The sequence below is a fragment of the Dryas octopetala genome, chromosome 1 (genome assembly GCF_963921425.1).
Source record: "Dryas octopetala chromosome 1, drDryOcto1.1, whole genome shotgun sequence".
In the NCBI taxonomy this organism is placed as follows: domain Eukaryota; kingdom Viridiplantae; phylum Streptophyta; class Magnoliopsida; order Rosales; family Rosaceae; genus Dryas; species Dryas octopetala.
Window position 1 is genome coordinate 8,023,594 of NC_141366.1, and position 21,106 is coordinate 8,044,699.

Here is a 21,106-nt window from a genome sequence, read left to right on the forward strand (position 1 = left end):
ATATTTTAGGAAAAATTACAGTTTAGTCTTTCTAACATTTTTTATTTGAAAAAAAAACTTTATGACTTTTTTTTTTTAAAATAAAGTCCTGATTTTTTCTAAATAAAATCCTTTGATCATTGCCTTGTCAAAAAAATATGTTATTATTTTTTTTATTTTTTGAGGGTATAGGGTACGGGTTAACCTCATATATTCTTAGGGTATAGAATAAGGTTTGTGGAGATTGCATATTAGGTTTTAACCGCTCAAAATTTCAGAGTTAAAACTTAATATAAAACCGACAAACTAGGACTTGACAAATAAGTAAAAATGCACTGCCAAACAATCGAAAATGACCGTTGACCGCTCGGCGCCTGGTATGTGTGAAAATAATAGAAAATAATGGACTAATATTGTGTAACATGGAATAGTTATAATATTATTGAATTTTAGTTAAAATTTTAAAAGCCATAAGACTTTATTCAGTATATTATAAAACTAAATAATCTAAATAGAAATCTCCCTAAATTTTAATGTCGACCCATATTGGGCTTGGGCTAATGAGTGCCGGTCTGCGTTCGATTTAGTACTCCATGGCCTGATCCATAAGATACATGATCTTTTGGGTTTCTTTTTTAAAAGATCCAACACAAACTCCTAGAGAATGAAAATTGAAAAGACGAGGGATCAGGGGTTTAAGGATCCAAAGGATTCGGGCTACCGACCCAAATAATTAGGGTTCCTTGCTCTGCCAGTACTCGTAGTAATATAGGCGTTAACTTCTCTTCTTCTTCGCTTCTTGCTCTCTTTGCGTTGAGAGATTAATGAAAAGCTTGGGGTTTTAGGGTTTTGTTGCTCGTTAATGGACCACTTCAACACCTTCGTCCCACTGCAATAAAACTAGTACGACTTCCTCTCTCTCTCTCTCTCTCTCTCTCTCTCTCTCTGTGTTACTGATATAGCCCTGTTTTTCTGTTTGATTTTTGATAAACTGACGGAAAACCTACCATTTCAGAGAAGTGTTCGAAACTTCCTATTTTCTCTCTTATTTTTTGTTTTCATTTCTTTGCTTGACATACAAATTTTTTTTTATCCTTTTGCTTTGCCGACTTGTAGCAATGGCGGCAGACGTGCCAGTGAAGCCTGATGTGGTCAATTCGTGCTGCACTGCGGTACGGATTTCAATTTTTTTTTCTTAATATTAATTTGAATTTATGCAAGTGGTATTTCGATTTTGATATTCAACTAATTTTATGCTTGCTATTGCAGTGGATAGAGAAGTACTCGAGGCTTGAACAGCGACGGTTAGCTCTGAGGAGCGCTGTCGATATCCTTAAACCACAGATTGAAATATATCACGCCGAGAATGAAAGACTCAAGAAAGGTAACTTCTTGTAGGATCTTTCAGATTTTAAGGAATTCATTATTATTTAGCAAGCTGTTGAAATGATAATCATGTCATAACTTGATTCAATGGGATTGTGGATGTTAAACATGGCGGTGCCATGTGTAAAATTTTAGAATCAGAACACCGTTACCCAAATGTATTTTTAATTGAATGATTAGAATAAAAGAGTGCAATGCTAAGATATGGAGAGGCCAAGGTGGCAAGAGTAGAGTAAAAGTTTTTTATGAAATGATTTGCTGAAGCGTACTCGTTATGTTATGCTTTATTAGGTAGTGTGTTCTTTCTCTGTTCGAGAGTGTGCTTGTAACTTTGCTAAGTGAAAAATCTCATTTTCTTCCCTTTTTCAACTTTGTACTTGCAGCATTGGAGGAAGAGCAAGCGCGAGCAGATATTGAGAAAGAGGAGAAAGTCAAAGAATCTGCTGCTAGGGTATCTTTGGAGAATGAAATTTCCAGGTTGATGTCTGAGATACTTTCTCTAAAGCAGGGAGGAAATGCAGATACTCAAGATAAAAATGAAGCAAAGCTTCTTAAAGCTCATGTCTCCGAAGGGGAAAAGGAAATTAATCACCTGAAGGAGCTTCTTGAGAGAGAGAAGAAAAGGGCAGACTCAGAGAGTAAGAATGCAGAAGTGGAGAAGAAAAAGGCTGCCGAAGCACGGAAAGCTGTAAAAGTTGAACAAAGTAAGGCTGATGAAGAAAGGAAGCGTGCCAATATTGAAGGAGAGAAAGCTGAGAATTATAGGCTCCAGTTGGAGGTATTGAAGAAAGAAGCTGATAAAGCAAAATCTAATTTGGCTTCTGAAACATTAAAGCTTGTAGAGGCAAAAAAAAAGCTTGAAGCAGAGAAACAGAAGGTCGTCAAGGAGAGAAAATGTGCAAATTCAGAGATGGCCAAAGCAGAGGAGCAAAAGAAGCTTGTGGAAGCCAATAGTAAGAAAGCTATGGAAGAAAAATGTCATGCTGAAAGTTTGTCTCTGCAATTGGTTGAGAGCAGAAAAAGGATTGATGAATTAAAGAAAGAGATAAATGAAATTAGATGTTCTAGAGATTTGCCTGAGGCTCCTGGTGGCACACCTGAAAATAATAAAAAAGGTTTAGCTTCCAAAGAGATTTTAATGAGAGACGCAGATGAATTGAAGTTGGTTTTGGAGCATCCAAAATATAAGGAAACAAAGAAAAGGTATGAAACTGAAAAACAGAAGGCAATCAAGGAGAAAAAACGGGCAGAGTCAGAGATGGTGAAAACTGAAAAGCAGAAAAAGCTTGCAGAAGTGAATTGGAAGAAGGCCATGGAAGAAAAATCTCGTGCTGATCAGCTGTCTGGGCAGTTAGACGAAGCTAAAAAGAAGATTGAGGAATTGCAGAGGAAGATAAATGAATTTTTCTCTTCTAGAAAATTAATTGAGGTATCTGCTGTTGAACTTGACAAAGGTATGGGGGCTGAAAATGCAAAAGTGAGACTTTTGAAGAAACAACTAAAGTTTGAGAAAATGCAAACAAAGCATGCTAAAGAAGTGGTCAAGCTGGAAAAAAGTCGTAACAGCATCCTACAACAAGAATTAGGTCGTTTGAAGTTGGAGTTGGATCAATTTTCACAGCGCCTGGGTATGCTAAATAAATCTTTGTCACATAGTGCTGAAGGTATAGATGACCCAGAAAAGGTTAGTTTCCTCTGTCTAATCTTTATAGTTGTCATGCCTCAATTTGAGTTTGTAGTTAGTAACTTAATGCTGCTAGTTTTGGTGATATTGGTGAGAGAATCTAAACTTGAAATATAGCATACATATTTGGCATTTGCTACTTTGCTTTGCTTCAGGTTGATTTTTTTTCTTTTTTCAGGCGTGGTTGATGACAAATGAACCTTGTTCATCTGATGGCTTTTAGTGTTGTAATCTGGTGGGTAGAGCATAAGCTTGCTCGTTATACTACTTTAATGCATGAAAAGTTTTAAAATAATACCAGAAGAACACTAATAAGGTTTAAACTTCAAAAAAGTTGTCTTAGTTGATGAATCATTTGTTTGAAGTGCACCCTTTAGCTCTGCAACATTTCTCCTACCACCACCAAAGAATAAAAAGAGGAAAAAAAAAATTCCTTAGCTTCTCTCTATCATTCTCTTTTATGTCTGGTGTGCTCAGATTGAACTGAGGTTTTAAAATAATGGGAAAATCATCACACTTTTACTCTCACACCTATCCTGCTAGTCTAGTCAGAGTTTTGTGTTAAAGAGTTGCATATTTGCTCTTAGATGTGACTTACGTCAGTTAGCCTTTCAATTCTTTAGTTTGGCTTACAAATACATGGTTTTTTAATTTTAATTAAATTTATGAGAAATTCTTATCGTTAATAATCATAATTTTCTGTGTCTTGGATCTTTTACATCATTTACCCAATGTTATAATACTTGCACAAGTTTCTAGTCCTATTACGCTTACTGAAATGGCTTTATGCAATTTGCAGACCTGGAACATGATAAATATGCAAAGGTTAAACATGAAGAATTATGATGGGTTAGACTCTTTGCAGATGAACCTTCGAAGCGGAATTGAACTTCTGAAGCCTTCCTGCCCAGTTTCGGATACATCTGATCTATTCAGTGGAGCCCTGCAACATGCACCATTTCTTGCTTTATCTGGAGGAAACTGCACTGAATCTATTTCAGGTATTGATTCTAAATTGGAGTCTCTAGTCAGAGGCTCTAATAGAAAAATGTTACAGAGTTCTGCAATAAATTCAAGTACGGCATCTTTTTCTGATAGACAGTTGGTGGGCTCACAGGAAAAGGGTGCTTTTTCTGTTACCGCATCGGAAAAATTGGTTGAAGAGAATGTGCAACCAACAATATCAAACTTGTCTGCTGAGGTTACAAAAATGAAGTGCAATGAAAATGTTGCTGTGGTGGCTGAAAACAGTGTCAGAAGTCCTGTTAGAACTGATGGGGTTGGAAGAATTAATGACCATAGCAGGAAGAGAAAGAGGATAATTGACGCAGTTGAATCAATTGAGGATCTATATTGTGAGGGTAAGAAGTTGCACCTGCAGCTAGATGAGAAGCTATCTGTTCTGCATTGTTTGTTGAGCAAACAAACAGTAAAACCCTTTGAAGAAGGAAGATATCTGCTTCTTTGTCCACAGGGTAATTCATATGCAAAGCATGAAAGACTATATGAGAAGAAGGCAGTTCTTGAAGAGAAATTAGTAATGCAGAATTGTGCCGACAGTAATGAGCAAAAGAAGGCAGATGGATTTGAAAATGAAGTCTGCGGATGTGCAAATGTCTACCAAGAAGTTTCAGAAAATGCCAATGAGCTGATAGGGATTGCTCAAGCAAGCAGAGAAGGCATAAGTGATTTCGTTAGTGATTTCGAAACCATGACAAATTTTGATGAAATAACTGATGGGAACTACCTGAAACTGTTGGACTTGGATAATGCTGCTGATGAGGAACGCTACAGGATGGCAATGGAAAGGCCATTGTCTCCAGCACTTCCTGAGATCAAGGTTCCAGGTGTTGAAGCATCTGATGCAGATTATATCAAACCTTTAATAAAGGAAACCTTTTGTGAAGGATTGTCAAATAAAGAAGAAAAACAGTCACCCCCTTACAGCTTTGATGTAATTGATGTGGAGATAAATTCAAATAACTTGAATAATTCATTATTCGGTAAGAATGGAGGCCACATTGTTTCTTTTGATACATTAGGGAAGAATGGAAATGGTTCCGGTAATTCTCTAGCAATGGGAAAAGCTTGTGATCTCCAGGTCCAGAGCTCTGGTGCTGAACTGATGTCTGATGCACTTATTTCGAGAAACAAGGACGCTATATTCCCATTTGGAGTTGAAGTTGAATATGCGGGTGACAGTATTCTTAAGTGCTATGTTGCGTTTTCTAATATAACAGACAGTAGCAGCATTTCTAGGATACATTATGCTTCCAGAACTTGTATTACACAGTGCTCTTTGGCTACTCATACAGAGTGGATGGTGCGAGAGATTCTTTTTGCTCTTAATACAGAAGAAAAACTTTCCCACAAGTAAGTAATTAAGGTCATTTTATGGATGGTGCACTTTGTTCATTTTCTGATAGCTCCTCTCTCTCTCTCTCTCTCTCTCTCTCTCTCTCTCTCTCTCTCTCTCTCTCTCTCTCTCTCTCTCCCCCCTTCTCCCTAGTGGATATTTGTGCTAATTTATTCATTTTTGGTTGTCTTGTTTAGGGAAAAGGTTAGTGTATTCTTCTCATTGTTGCTGCTTAACTTCTCCACTGTTGCCTCGAGTAAATTTGGCAACTTGAATTGGAATTCCAACCCCTGCTTGGATTCTTTTGCTCAACACATGTGCTCAGGTCTGTTGATTTGTTGCTTGATCATGTTATATTTTAAGATAGAATGTGATTCTTAGTTTATCCTTGATTTTGTTCATTAACCTCCTGTTATTTTTGGTTATTTTTTTCTTCCCTTCTTGTGCAGTGATGTCTGATGCGGAGGTTAGGAGCATTTTTGCAGAATTTGGTTGTTTGGATGAATCGCTTAGTCTCATTGAGGATTTCCTAATAGATGGAGAAGTTGTAGTGTGCAAGGATGCATCTTCTGAGACATCGGTCAAATGTTGTTCTAGGTTCAACATTCTACTTGATGGCCTACATATATCCTCTCGATCAGCATCAGAAGATGATTTGGTGGCAGGGAGCATTGTATTGGCATCAATATGTTCAGCGTTTGACCAAATTGGTTTTATTTGTGAAACATCCTACAGCATTTTGCGGAGTAGCAGGTTTAGTCATTCATTGGTTCTGACTATTCTGCATGTTTTTGCTCATCTGGGTGGGGTGAAGTTTTTTAGTTTTAGCAACAATTTAATGACTGTCATGAAATCTTTAGTTACATTTCATGAAGGAGTATGCTTATCAGATTCTGCTGGTCGTTGTATTCCATCTGTAAGGAATTCTCGAACTGAGTTCTGTCCATGTGCCAAATGCCCATTTTCTGAGGATGCTGTATCTGTAGATACTGCTACATCATTGCTTCTAGAAAAGCTCCAAAATAATGATTTGTTGGGAACCATGTATCAAGATGTGCTGATATCAGGCAATTCGAATTCAAATTCCCGTCTTCTGTTCAACAAGTATAAGGCTGAACAAACTGCAAATCCTGATAATTGTAAACTTGATGTGCAATGTGATGTGTCCTGTTGTTTAAACAAGCATCCAACGTCAGCTATTCAATCGGACTCTTCTACCAATTTCACTCTGTGCAACCTCAGTGATCTCCTATCATTGGTGGAGCTGATTGCGTTCAACATGGTATGTTTTAACACCTTTTTTAGTTCACTGTCGATACTGTTTCCTCCCTCAATTTCCTACTCTGTTGTGCTGATGACTTTAGAGATTGATCACTAGTAGCTGCTTTGCTTGTTGGCCTTCAAAAGTGATTGCCAATTCCCATTTTCTTTAAATTGAAATATCATCTTATTTTTAAAAATAAATTAAGTTATCATCCTAAGGGGCCTTACACTTGATTATTCAGCTTTAACTTAGTGCGATCAAAGGTTTCAATATATTTATTGCTGCTGCCAATAAGACTTAATTTTATATTAGGAGTTCAGTAATTTTTTCATCTTGTGCTTGTCTTTTCGTTCTTGAAGAATGTATTGTTTCAAATGGTTCTTAGGGACTAATATTTGAACTTATCTGCCTGTTTTCCTCTTTTTTTGCAGAGCTGGGAATGGACAAATGCCAAAGTTGTCCCTCGGCTTTTGAAAATTTTGGAATCATGCGAGGGTGAGAATGTCATTGCTGGAATTGTTGCTCTCCTTGGTCAACTTGGGAGGTATGTTTTCAATTAATTTGCTTTGCATTTTCTTTTTTCTGCGCAGGCTTTGCATCATATCTTGACATTTTATGTTATTGAATTTTGAGTTTTTACTTATCAACTGTGTTTTCTATCTTGGGAAGATATGTTAACATTGTTAACATTCTACTTGTTGTGTGGAGCTCCTTTACTGTCGTTCAGTCTTATATTAGGCCAACTTTGTAATGCTACTGGTGCCTCTGTTTTTTATGTGTTAAGTTTTAACAATATGTTACTAATTTTCAGGCTTGGAGTTAATGCCCTTGGATATGAAGATAAAGGAGTAGAAATCTTGAGGCTTGAATTGTCTGCATTTTTATGTCGTGATGCTGCAATTAGTGTGGGTCTTCCAACTCAAATTGCCACTGTTACGGCTTTGCTGGGTCTTATGTCTTGTGATTTTGAAACAATTGTTCACAGTAATGTGAAGCCTCCAGTTGTTGCAACTCAATCTGGTCCGGCTCAGACTATAAGGAAGTGGTTTTCTTTGCTGCCAAAGAAGCAACAAGACTTGTCTTTTAGCCTCTTAGATACAGCTGGTGTAAATAAGACCTGAGACTTGTTGCAAGTTGTTATATTAATTAAGAATATTTCTGTTTGGGAAATTGAGAATTATTAACAGAGGGTGGGAGATTTTGTCAATTTCCACCATTTGAGTAGGCTTCTATCTTGTAGAAATCTGACTTGTAGGTATTTTTGTTATCTGCCCTTTCATTGTAGAACTTGTAAATTTCTGAGCCAGCTATTGTTAATGCGCCACGTCAGTTCATGTTTTTAGCAGTTTGTAAATTTTCTTATGAAAACATTGTTTCAGATCAGCAAATTGTTGTTGTCTTGTGACCCCTCCTGCAAAGATATGTGAGATTTCAAATGCATATTTATATGTTGGAACACAGAAAAATTTGTTTATTTTCTTTCATATAGTTGGAAATGTCTTAAACAATTGAAGACAACAGAAATTTGATAGTTAACTAGAAAAGAAGAAATTCCTTCTACAATAAAGGATTATAAAGAGGTACAAATTTTATTTATAAATAATTTAGAGGGTAAAAAGAACAAAGAAACAGAAAAAGAAAATCGAAGCAGTTCATACATGTTTCTCATCAAAATATCTTTCGCATTATGACAGAATTGAATATTGCTTAGTAAAAGAAACCTCGTGGTTTGGGTTTCTGTTTCACCTTTTCCAAAAATACAGCCAGTGTTGTAAATATATTGTTATATGTGGCTATTCCTGTAATTAGTTGTAGGGGCATACTAGTAAATATTCTAAACCTAGTAAACCCTACCTCTATATAAGGATATTTATAAGATGAATAAGAAGATGACTGATATATTCTCTCTGCCTCCTCTTTTCCACAAACCCTAATCTCTACATATTTTACAACACGTTATCAGCACGAGAAGCTCTTTGGATTGTGGATCGCTAAACGAAAGAGGATCATCATTCAATTTGTTCTTCAACCAAGTAGGTTTTATAAAATAATTTTATGTTCATGATTATTTAACCTTGATTGATTGAAAAATCCCCATGAAGCATGAACCCTAAATCTATGTGATTGATTTATTTGGGATTACATATATTTTATTCATGTATTTGGGTTGAATGATTAAACAATAAAAAGAGGAAATTTATTGGGGTGATCGGACACCACCCCGCGCGGCCAGCAGCCGCCAGCCCCCTCACCCACGCGCGCTGCCTGCAGCAACCCTTCGCTGCCAGCAGCAGCCTTGCTGCTGCCTTGCGCTGACAGCAGCAGCCAGCCCTCGCGCGCGCAGCATCTTGCAGCCTCTCAGTCCTTCGCTGCCAGAAGCAGTCCCTCGCGGCAGGCCTTGCTGCCTTGCAGAGGCGCAGCCCAGCAGGTCTTGCAGCAGCCCAGAGGCGGAGCCCAGCAGGCCTTGCTGCAGCTCAGCAGCGCAGCCCAGCAGGCAGCCCAGCAGGCCCGTGCAGCCCAGCAGGCCCGTGCAGCCCAGCAGCCTCGCAGGCTCAGCAGGCCTCCCACGCTAGCAGCCCAGTAGGCCCGCCATGCAGGCGCCACGTCACCGCCACGCTGGCAGCCCAGTAGGCCCGCCACACAGGTGCCACGTCAGCGCCACACTGGCAGCCCAGCAGGCCCACCACGCCACTGCCACGTGGACGCCACGCAAGCGCCACGTCAGCTGCCACGCGGACGCCACGCAGGCAGCCAAGCCGCTGCCACGTCAGCGCCATGCAGGCGCCACGTCATTGACACGTCAATGCCACGTCGCTGCCACTCCCACGCTGACACATGGCGAGCCTCCTGAAACTTTGTAAAAAGGAGATGTTAATTCTTGCCATGCCTGGGGTTTGAACCCATGACCTCTTGGGTACCAAGAGTGCACCTTTACCACTGTGCTGCTGATAGTTTATTGTTAGTATGCAAACCATTTAAGATATATACCCTAAATGCTAGAAATTTTTATTCAAATAATTTTGTGATATTTTTCTGTTCTACTTGGGTATATGAATATTTTACTTGTTTAAATTTTTGCACTAGAGTATATGTGTAGAAATTGCAGGTAATTAATGAACCAGTAGTTCATACATAAATATTGAACCTGTAGCTTCAATAATGCCATATAAGGAACCTGAAGTTTCCTTTATAATTTCACCATACATGATAAAACCAGTAGATTTTACATGTCTATACCATGTTATAGAACTTGAAGTTCTTATTTATTGTTTATGGATATTATTGCCCGAAGCACTAATCATGATTATTTGTTCATTTCAACCAAAGAATGTCAAATCTCAACAAGCTTGATTTCGTCGCTTTGGAAGTTTCCGGAAGAAACTATCTAAAGTGGACTCAATATGTTAAGCTTCATTTGACTGCCAAGAAGATGAGATCGACAATCAATGCAGACAATGTTGTCGCAGAATCTCTTAAGGCAAGTGCCATGATCTTCATTAGGAAGCATATGGAGGAAGCGCTCCAAGTTGAGTACCTCGCTGAAGAGGATCCACGAGCTCTTTGGGTTGCTCTGGAAGAGCGGTTTGACCATCAAAAGACCATTTTCTTGCCTGAAGCAAGACATGATTGGCAGAACATTCGTTTCCAGGATTTCAAATCCGTGAATGAGTATAATTCGGAGATCTGCCGGATCCGGTCGCTCCTCAAATTTTGTGGGGAGGAGCTCACCGAAGCTGACCTATTGGAGAAGACTTTCTCCACCTTCCCTGCCTCCTGTTTGGTCCTGCAGCAACAATACAGGGAGAGGAATTTTACCAAGTTCTCGGCATTGATCACCACTCTGTTGCTCGCTGAAAAGAACAACAACTTATTAATGAGAAATGATCAAGCCCGACCTGTCGGTACTAAAGCAGCACCATTGCCTGAAGCAAACGCTGTTGCTTATCGCGATTCAAACCGCGAAAGAGGATACCGAGGTCATAGAAAGGACGCAAAGTCTGACCGCCCGAGATATGGAAGGAAATGTTCTCAGAGGAATGGCCTGTATGACGGAGGCCAACGTGGCCATGGCCCACGTGGTAGAAACCACGGTCCCTCGGCCCTAAGAACTCGAAATGAGAGGAACACTGGTCCAGCCCGTCGCCACCAGAATCAGAATCAGAATGTCTCTGTTACCGATGTGGAGGAACTGATCACTGGTCTCGCACCTGCCGTGCATCAGCGCAAGCTGTAAATGAGTATCACGCCAGTCGCGGAACTCGAGAGACCAACCTCATTGAGGGATCATGTCCTATGGATACCACCTTAGAGGTCACTGATTTCCAGACTGCTACTGGACACTTTGAGGACTAGAAACTCGATGACATGGATATGATCGGCGCTTGTGCCGTATTTATTTTCTGAATAATGTTTTTCTTATTCATATTATTTTGGTGATTTATGATTTGGATTCTTTGTTTTGGAAATTTGGTTATGCTCGAATATTATTTAATTCAATTAAGTTATTTTCATACATGTGATCTATTGAATTAAATTTATGAATAAGCATGTTTAGTGGGGAAGTTAATTTGTTGTCTGGCAGACAGTGCTACTACGCACACCATACTTCAAGATCGGAAGTATTTTTCAAACTTATTGCTTACTCATACCTCTGTGACAACCATATCAGGCCAATCCAACCTGATAGAGGGCCATGGCAAAATCCCATTTTTATGTTGTCCAATGGTACTGAATTACCATTAATGAGGCCTTATATTCTCCAAGTTCCAGAAGAACGTTGTTGAGTTATAAGGATATTCGAGCCAACGGTTATCACGTTGAAACCACTGAGGAAAATGGAGTGGGATATCTTTGCATAACCTCCAATTTGTATGGCCAGAAGCGTACATTGGAGAAATTGAAATGTCTATCGAGTGGTCTCTATATGACCACCATTAGATCGATTGAGGCAAATCACATAGTTAACCAGAAGTTAACCAATTCGAGCAGTTTCTTTCTATGGCATGACCGGTTGGGATACCCAGGTCAAAGTATGATGCGCCGTATCCTCAATTCATCACACGGGCATCCCCTTACTAATAAGGATCTTGTGTTTAGTGACACACTATGCCAAACTTGCTCGCTTAGAAAGTTGAATACTAGACCATTATATGCAAAGACTAGTAAAGACTCCATCCTTTTCCTGCAAAGGATACAAGGGAATATTTGTGGACCTATCCAACCACCATGCGGACCATTTAAATATTTTATGGTTTTGGTTGATGCATCGACAAAGTGATCACATGTTACACTATTGTCCACAAGAAACGCTGCTTTTGCTAAACTTCTCGCCCAGAAGGCTCACCACACGGATTATCCTATAAAGTCCAGAAGATTTGATAATGCCGGAGAGTTTACATCGAAAACTTTCGATGATTATTGCATGCTCCTAGGGATTAATGTTGAACATCGAGTTCCCCATGTTCACACCCAGAATGGTCTCGCAGAAGCGTTCATTAAAAGATTACAAATGATCGCACGAACCTTGGTTATGCGCACCAAGCTTCCAATTTCTGCGTGGGGCTATGCAATCTTGCATGTAGCCATGTTGGTCCGGTTGAGGCCCACTGCTACCCAACCTTACTCCGCGTTACAGCTGGTGACTGGGTACGAACCTGACGTTTCGTACTTACGCGTATTTGGGTATGCAGTTTACGTGCCAGTTGCGCCGCTACAACGTACCAAAATGGGTCCTCAACGAACGATGGGCATATATGTCGATTATGAATCCCCATCCATTATACGCTTTTTAGAGCCCTTGATAGGCGATCTCTTTACCGCTAGATTTGCGGATTGTCACTTTGATGAGACAGTCTTCCCGCCGTTAGGGGGAGATATGAACGTCACCGTTCCTGAAGAACGACGTGAATTGACGTGGAATGTCCCCACTATGTCTCATCTCGATCCCCGAACCGCACAATGTGATAGTGAAGTGCGGAGAATTCTAGATCTACAGAGTATAACTCATAATATGCCAGACGCATTCTCTGATCTAGCTAAAGTGACGAGATCACATATACCTGCTGCAAATGTGCCTGCAAGGATATTCGTCCCCGAAGGACGTGTCGTCCTAGGAGGACGTGTCGTCCCAGATGGACGAGGTACAACAATAGTGGCTAACTAGTCATATGTCCCTGCCCAGAAGTGAGGTTGACCACTAGGTTCGATGGACTCTTATCCCCGGAAGAGGATACATTTGGCACAAATGAGTCCCCTTGACATCGCGATCTCAATCGATCCATCTCACGAAATAGTTTCGGATTATGGGTCCGTCCCAGAAGAGACGACGTTGGGGGACGCTCCAACGTTAGAACCCACTCTCGAGAACATAGAGATCTCTATAAATTATGCATGCTTAAGTGAGCTCTGGAATCGAAACGAGATTATCATCAATGATATATTTGTATTCGCGGTAGCTACCGAAATCATAACTAGCGATGACATCGAACCTCACTCCGTTGATGAATGTCAACGTCGAGACGACTGGCCAAAATGGAAAGAAGCAATCCAGGTCGAATTAGATTCCTTGACAAAGAGAAAGGTGTTTGGGCCTGTCGTTCCTACACCTTCCCCATGTTAAACCTGTAGAATTTAAATGGGTATTTGTAAGGAAGCGTAATGAGAAAAACGAGATTGTGAGATACAAGGCTCGTCTAGTGGCGCAAGGATTTTCTCAACGCCCTGGGATTGATTACGAGGAAGAGTATTCCCCCGTAATGGACGTCATAACGTTCCACTACCTTATCAGTTTGGTAGTTTCCGAAAAACTGAGTATGCAGCTTATGGATGTGGTCACTGCTTATCTCTATGGGGATCTTGATACAGAGATATATATGAAAGTTCCCGAAGGACTTAAGACACCCGATGCAAATAGTTCCAGACCACGGAACACGCTCTCCATTAGTTTGAGGCGTTCACTTTATGGATTGAAACAATCTGGACGGAGGTGGTATAACCGTCTAAGTGAATATTTGATCGGGATGGGATATGTGAATAATGTTCTATGCCCTTGCGTGTTTATTAAGAACAAGTTCCGGCTTTGCTATTGTAGTTGTTTATGTCGATGACATGAATCTAATTGGTACTCTTGAAGAGATCAAGTAAACAACTAAACACCTGAAGTTGGAATTCGAGATGAAAGATCTTGGGAGAACGAACTTCTGTCTCGGCCTGGAGCTCGAGCACCGTGCAGATGGAATTTTGGTCCATCAATCGAATTACATCCAGAAGATGTTAAGGCGCTTTAATGAGGATAAAGCGAAGCCTTCTAGCACGCCCATGATCCTCCGTTGTCTAGATCCTAAGAATAATCTGTTTCATCCCGTAGATGATAACGAAGAGATATTGGCACCAGAAGTCCCATATCTAAGTACAATAGGCGCATTATTGTACTTGTCTCAATGTACTAGACCGGACATATCATTCGCTGTGAACTTGTTAGCTAGATGTAGCTCTGCGCCAACACGCCGCCACTGAAATGGCATAAAAGACATTTTCCGCCACCTTAGAGGTACGACGGATATGGGCTTATTCTATCCCTAGCTACGCATCAAGGAATGAATCGAACCCCCTCGATCCTCGGAATGATGCCCGCCTTTTGGATATGCTGACGCAGGGTATCTATCAGACCCGCATAAGGCGCGTTCTCAAACTGGTTATGTCTTTACCATTGAGAATACAACAATATCTTGGAGGTCTACGAAACAGACCTTTGTTGCTACCTCTTCGAATCATGCTGAGATTCTAGCCCTTCACGAAGCAGTTCGTGAATGTATATGGCTAAGAGCAGTTTCCAAGCATATTCGAACTACGTGTGGGCTGAATTCCACCACTGATGAACCAACGATTATCTATGAGAATAATGCCGCTTGCATCCAGCAGATGAAGACAGATTTCATCAAAGAAGACAACACCAAGCATATTGTACCGAAGTTCTTCTTCAATCAACAGCAACAAGAGCATCAGATGATTGAAGTCAAGCAGATCCGATCTCAAGACAACCATGCAGACCTCTTTACCAAGTCACTGCCAAAGTCCACGTTCTTGATGCATGTTCGAGGTATTGGGTTGCGTAGATTGGCTGATTTACCTAGTATGTAGTCTTCAGGGGGAGTCGACATTAGGGGGAGTATCCTGAAGCATACTCGCTTGACCATCGTGTACTCTTTTGTCCTTCGTCCAGGGTTATTTTGTCCCACTGGGTTTTGTTACCTGGCAAGGTTTTAATGAGGCACATCTTGGCATGGTCACCCTACTCATACTACATCCTGAAGATGTGTTGATCTGATATATATGCATTTGCTCATCTTTTCCCTTCGACCACGGGTTTTTCCCATTGGGTTTACCGGGCAAGGTTTTGGTGTAGCAACTCTAATGCACCCCGCTCCCATTGACATACTATTTGCTTATGATCCAGAAGATATGACTTCACCTACTTTCGAGGTTCTGATGCGACTACTCCACACTCATGCGCGTTGCACTCTTTTTCCTTCGACCAGGGTTGTTTTTGTTCCCACAGGGTTTTTATTACTTGGCAAGGTTTTAACGAGGCAACTTAGAAGCGCATAGCAGAGACAACACTAATGACATGGAATATCCAAGAGGGAGTGTTGTAAATATATTGTTATATGTGGCTATTCCTGTAATTAGTTGTAGGGGCATACTAGTAAATATTCTAAACCTAGTAAACCCTACCTCTATATAAGGATATTTATAAGATGAATAAGAAGATGACTGATATATTCTCTCTGCCTCCTCTTTTCCACAAACCCTAATCTCTACATATTTTACAACAGCCAGCAATTATTCAATGGCCACTTGTAGTCTCGCACACAAGCGGTGGGGGACACTTCTTCTTCTTCTTCAAGAACCCTCGTGCGTGTCTCTTTCTTGCCCATTGTGTTGACACGTTGACACAACAACAATTAAGCTAGCCTTCCCTCTCTTTGTACAATCTCACTCATACAAAATCCAATTGTGTGTTTTCAGTAAGTTTAGATTATATGTGTCACCTGCTCTCTGTTCTCAAGTAAACTGACCAAACAGAAATGAAAGTAAGTCCATTTCCCTTAACTAGTGCCTTGATGTATTCAATCTTATTTGATTTAGTACTTTATTTTATTTTTTTTCCAGTTTTCCTAAGTATATATTACTGTCTACTCTGTGACAATGATGCTAGTATATAAACTTCCGTGGTTCTTATCAATCTTTGTTCTGATAACTGTATTCTATAGCCTTCCAAGTTTTATGTTCTAAAAGAGCTTGTTGTTATTTCTCACTCAATGAAAAGTCCCAATACGTTATACTGTTTTGCAAGGCCATGGCTGGATGAGAGAACAGGAGGAAAGGAAACTTTGCCTTATTTGATTGCATGGTTGTTTCCTTATTTTAGGGTCCAAATGTTAGCTAGATGCTAGAATAAAAGTTTTACTCAAACTCTATTAAGTGCATTATCTTGTTTGCAGAGGAAGTCAAGCTTAAAAGTTGACGAGGACTCCCATAAGGTGAAGGTACACAAGTTTCCAGTTTTTCCATTGTGGTATTATACATACATACATATACGTGATTCAGTGATTATATACTTCCTAGCAAAAATGTAATAGTTAGGCTAGGTTGTAGAGGTGCCACTGTGTTCCTATAATTGGCTAACTATTATTTATGAACTTGAGTTGAGGTATCGGGTCAAAGTGTACTTTCAGAGACTCATAGTGTTCCTATACTTGGCTTGCTATTTGATAAAGGATATGATCATAATTGACAATCATCATACATTACTGTATGAATTCTCTCTATATGATATTTATAATAAGATGCCTTGCAATTGCATGCTTACTTAATACTAGATGCTTTTGCTGCAGAGTACAAGACATTCTTCAAAAGCTATATTATTGAACAAGATGATGAAGGTATGTCCTCCTATATATGTGATTACATGCTCTGACCTTATACTGTAAAACATGCATGTTTTGCACAGTTAAAAGGGACAAATTTTCTTTTTGACTGTAAGCAAATAAACTGGTTGTCCAGGGTATAATCAAATTAATTGTTTGCTTCCTGTACTACAATTCATAAGTACTAATTTATTTGAGGGCAGCGGTTTCTCTCTCTCCATATTTTTATTTTTATTTTTCTGAGAATTAATTCTCCATTCAATGAGGATATGCGTGAGTATATGTGATTGTAGGAGAAACCAGGACGTGAATTGTCTAGGGAAGACGCAAAAGATGATGATAAGCAGCCTACTAGTAGAAAAGTCACCCATGGAGTTCATTTGGTCAAGGGAAAAATGGACCATGGAATGGAAGATTATATTGTGGCAGAAAAGAGAAAAGTGAATGGCTATGAGTTGGGTTTGTATGCAATTTTTGATGGCCATTCAGGTCGTGAAGTAGCAGAGTACTTACATGGCCATCTATTTGATAACATATTAAGTGAGGTATTGACATTTAGTATTGTCAATTTTTATCCTTATGCTATTTATCTGCAATATACTTTTAACTGGAGACTTGTGTCTTTGCAATATGCTATGAATTCATAGCCTGATTTTTGGACAAACCCAAGACAAGCAGTCAAGTGAGCTTATAAAGCAATAGATGATGAGATTTTGGAGGTGGTGGTCAGTTCACGAGGAGGCTCAACAGCTGTCACAGCAATAATAATCAATGGAGAGAAGCTACTAGTAGCCAATGTCGGGGACTCTCGGGCAATTTTATGCACAGATGGTGTTGCAAAACAGATAACTGTGGATCACGACCCACAGAAGGAGAAGGATCTTGTTGAAAGCAGAGGTGGTTTTGTATCTAAGAAGCCAGGAAATGTTGCACGTGTGGATGGCCAACTAGCAATGACAAGGGCATTTGGGGATGGAAAGATAAAGGAACACATAACTTCAGAACCTGATATAAGGGTCAAGAAGATTGACAACAAAACAGACTTCATCATTTTGGCAAGTGATGGCTTGTGGAAAGTAAGCTTGAGATTTTCTTTTCTTAAAGGCTCTAGCATAACTTGCATTGAATAGTAGAGATTTTGGGTTATATGTTGTTGGTGAAGGGAATGTGATCCCAAGAAACTATTTATTTGTTTATGCAGGTGATGTCAAACCAAGAAGCTTTGGATTGCATTAGAGAATTTGATGATGCTGAAGGGGCAGCCGTGGAGTTGATTGAAGAAGCTTTATCTAGGAAAAGCTATGACGATATATCCTGCATAGTAGTTGTCTTCCAGTGAGTAACATGCCCTTCTCTCAGCAACTTTTGTCTCATAAAATGTAGTAGCTGTCATAGCATAGTTTTGGCTGTGTATCAGAAATATATTCTGAGAAAGAGAATATTCAGTTGGAACTTATTTGGCGTGTCAAAGTGAAGAGAATAGTCAGTTTAAGTTTCCAATTTGCTGCATTTTGATATTGTAGCGTGTACTTCTTACACCATGGTTAATTGATAAACCAGAGCTACAATTTTTATAACGCTCTATTTTTTTAATGTGGGACAATGCGTGTGACTAATTGACAATTGGCGAAGAAGTCCAATATCTTATAAATTATTATAAAAGGCTATATTTTTTGCAATGTGGAACAACAGATAAAAGGTTCAAAAATTATGTTTAAGCATAAACATTAAAGTATTAACATTGCTGGTATATGTATATCGTATATTATAGCTGGTTATATATAAAAGGTGAAAGCTACATTACCCTTAAAATAGCTGAAAGCTACATTATCCTTGAAAAAGCTGAAAGCTACATTAGCCTTGAAAAGGCTGAAAGCTATGATGACTGATGAGAGGCATTGCTTGTTGTTAAGCTTACTAGCCGCATAGGAAAGAGCTCTTAACTTCACAAAAATTAGAAACCAAACCCAGAAGGAAGTTTTGGTGCCTAAACTTCATTGATGCTAAACAATGCAGGAAGAGGTGGAATACTCTGTTCATTTCTGAAGAAGTTGCCTGGATCAACCCTGTGCTTGACTTGTGCAAGTCTCTTGAAGTTACCCTTGAAGTACTTTGTACCCCAACCACTTGCTTCTAAGTAGCTTGTGTTGTGTTGCTTGTTGCTCCCCAAATCAAGGTCCTTATAGTTGATATAGGCACCCCTTGGAGACCTGGAAACATAAGGCTGCATGAACCTGTAAAGCATTCTGATCCAGTGCACATGCCTTGCCTCAGCCTCATTTGCACCCCACTTCACTATGTACTGTATGTTGTACAAGTTACCTTTTCTATGGGGAAAAGGAATTTCACATTCTGAAATCTCACTCATCTTTCCACCATAAGGATCCATTATCATGAACACAAGTTCTTCTTCCAGAAACCTCTTCCAAACCCCTTCTAGTACAAACTCTGGTATGGGTTGTTGCACAAAGTCAGATTTAGCTTTGAAATTGCTCTTGTATAGGGCCTCCCTGGACAGCAAGACCTCTAAGGACTGGTCTTTTTCATATCCAGCAAAATACAGGGTAGATTGGCCCCAACTCATTTCAATGCAGTCTTTGGCCTGCAATGCCAGCTCTGGAAAGCTCCAACTCATCATTGGGATGAGTCTGTCAATTCCTCCAAGAAACAGTGAGTTGAAAGATGCTTGGACGGTTTTCTGATTCCCACTGCCTACATTTTGAATGATGATTCTGATGAAAAGATCTTCATGTAACTTGTCTGCAATGTACTGCCACCTGTGGATAAGGTTGGTAGCACCTTGAGCCAATGTTTTGTGAACTGTGAAACCAGTCACCATTTCTGGGACCCTGACCAATTTGATTTTCCATGAGAGTATGATCCCAAAACTTGCTCCACCACCTCCTCTAATGGCCCAAAACAGGTCCTCACCCATTGTTTTTCTGTCAAGGACTCTTCCATTGACATCAATTAGTTGAGCATCTATGACATTGTCAGTTGCTAGGCCATACTTCCTTATCAAGGTACCAAACCCACCTCCACTGAAGTGCCCACCAATCCCCACAGTGGGGCATAGCCCTGCTGGGAATCCATGGATTTTAGTACTTTTCTTAGCAATATTATAATAAAGCTCACCTAAAGTAGCTCCTGACTGAACCCAAGCTGTTTCATCTGCAACATTGATATCAATGGAACGAAGATTGATGAAGTCAATGATGATAAATGGGGTTGCACAGAGGTAAGATAGGCCTTCATAGTCATGACCTCCACTTCTGACCCTGACTTGTAAGCCAAGTTTTTTGCTACAAAGAATGGCTGCTCGGATTTCAGACTCATTGAAAGGTGTAACAATGAGAAGAGGTTTTGATGTGGAATTTAGCCACCTAGGATTTTGTTGTGAAGATTGCAAGAGAGATGAATAAAAGGATGAGTTTGAGGTGTGAATAATTTGTTCAGAAGCTCTGGTGTAGGTACTGAATTGGGTTGTCATGCACAGCCTGAAACTTTCACTACTTATGGAACTAGAAGTTGCCCATGAAATTGAAACCAAAAACAAAGAAACTAGAGCAATGAACTCCATCTCTATGAGGAACTTAGGCTTCTAGATTTGAGCTTGAGTTAGAGTTTGGCTACATATATATATGTATATATATTATAACTAGTCTTGTCTTGGTAGGGTGGAATATTTGCCTAATCAGTAGATATTCTTAATTCGGCTGGGTTAGTTCTACGCTTAGTGTCCTCTGTCCTAGTGTGCAGGGTAGGAGAGTGACGTAGTGGTGGATATAGGCCTTGACTTGGAGGTCAGAGGCTGAGTTGATCACGTGACGAATTTTGCGCATCAACATATATTATAACTAGTCTTGTCTTGGTTGGGTGGAATATTTGCTTAATCAGTAGATATTCTTAATTCGGCTGGGTTAGTTCTACTCATCTGCAAACAACAAAAAGAACAGTAGTGATGATTCCCATGGAGTGGATGAAAGCTCTACCACATTAATACCAATTTGTCTTTCACATTTCAGTTGGCACTCGGCAAGTAAAGTTGACACTTGCCGTTTTCTTGTTCATGTGCAACTCACAATGTGTCAAGACGTAAGTCACCCAAGTCCCAACATTTTTTCTTTTTTCTTGCCATTTTTCGTGCTATGTCGTAATCGTAAATTGCAGAGGAGTCAATTGAATGCATTCTTATTAATTGACGTAGATGCCCACCCACTTCCTCTTATTTTTGCAATTTGGGTAATGCATGTGGGACTTCCATATGCTTTGCGTTGCATGGTTGCAATGTGCCAAATACCTATTACACCTGCCACCTTACAAAACTCCCCTATCAACATAGTTTAATAAGCTCTCTCTCTCTCTCTCTCTCTCTCTCTCTCTCTCTCTCTCTCTCTCTCTCTCTCTCTCTCTGTGCTGAAAATGCATGACTCTATCCTCTGTTTTTTTTCTAGGCTTCTAGGATCGCATGTGTTGAATGAGTCATACCTGCTGACATTTGCAAATGT

General features: G+C 39.9%; 3 protein-coding genes and 1 pseudogene across 4 annotated transcripts; 3 read left to right on the plus strand and 1 right to left on the minus strand.

Moving 5' to 3' along the window:
* Positions 1-753: 753 nt before the first annotated feature.
* MEE22 (maternal effect embryo arrest 22) lies at positions 754-8,011 on the plus strand. 2 transcript variants are annotated; one of them, XM_086229872.1, is made up of 9 exons: positions 754-882; positions 1,096-1,151; positions 1,249-1,363; positions 1,749-3,049; positions 3,849-5,422; positions 5,603-5,730; positions 5,855-6,687; positions 7,101-7,213; positions 7,481-8,011. In XM_086229872.1, exons 2-9 carry the CDS (start codon positions 1,098-1,100, stop codon positions 7,788-7,790), a joined length of 4,428 nt encoding a protein of 1,475 aa, XP_086085998.1. In that variant the 5' UTR covers positions 754-882; positions 1,096-1,097; the 3' UTR covers positions 7,791-8,011. The 2 variants fall into 2 exon arrangements, with proteins under 2 accessions (XP_086085998.1, XP_086085999.1); XM_086229873.1 differs by having other exon boundaries at positions 3,915-5,422.
* A 1,986-nt stretch (positions 8,012-9,997) lies between these two features.
* Positions 9,998-11,022, plus strand: LOC147297278 (uncharacterized). The gene is made up of 2 exons (XM_086231156.1): positions 9,998-10,799; positions 10,892-11,022. Exons 1-2 carry the CDS (start codon positions 9,998-10,000, stop codon positions 11,020-11,022), a joined length of 933 nt encoding a protein of 310 aa, XP_086087282.1.
* A 4,733-nt stretch (positions 11,023-15,755) lies between these two features.
* Positions 15,756-17,937, plus strand: LOC147297279 (putative protein phosphatase 2C 28; annotated as a pseudogene).
* A 648-nt stretch (positions 17,938-18,585) lies between these two features.
* On the minus strand, positions 18,586-20,229 carry LOC147297280 (berberine bridge enzyme-like 22). The gene has a single exon (XM_086235885.1). It carries the CDS (start codon positions 20,176-20,178, stop codon positions 18,586-18,588), a length of 1,593 nt encoding a protein of 530 aa, XP_086092011.1. The 5' UTR covers positions 20,179-20,229.
* Positions 20,230-21,106: the final 877 nt, after the last annotated feature.

Bases quoted from the DNA above. Each gene is read 5' to 3' on its own strand.
- MEE22 (XM_086229872.1), top strand. From the start codon at position 1,098: ATGGCGGCAGACGTGCCAGTGAAGCCTGATGTGGTCAATTCGTGCTGC. The intron at 3,050-3,848 runs GTTAGTTTCCTC...TGCAATTTGCAG, and splicing joins GTATAGATGACCCAGAAAAG to ACCTGGAACATGATAAATAT. The intron at 6,688-7,100 runs GTATGTTTTAAC...CTTTTTTTGCAG, and splicing joins AGCTGATTGCGTTCAACATG to AGCTGGGAATGGACAAATGC.
- LOC147297278 (XM_086231156.1), top strand. From the start codon at position 9,998: ATGTCAAATCTCAACAAGCTTGATTTCGTCGCTTTGGAAGTTTCCGGA. The intron at 10,800-10,891 runs GTCCAGCCCGTC...GCCGTGCATCAG, and splicing joins TCGAAATGAGAGGAACACTG to CGCAAGCTGTAAATGAGTAT.
- LOC147297280 (XM_086235885.1), bottom strand. From the start codon at position 20,178: ATGGAGTTCATTGCTCTAGTTTCTTTGTTTTTGGTTTCAATTTCATGG.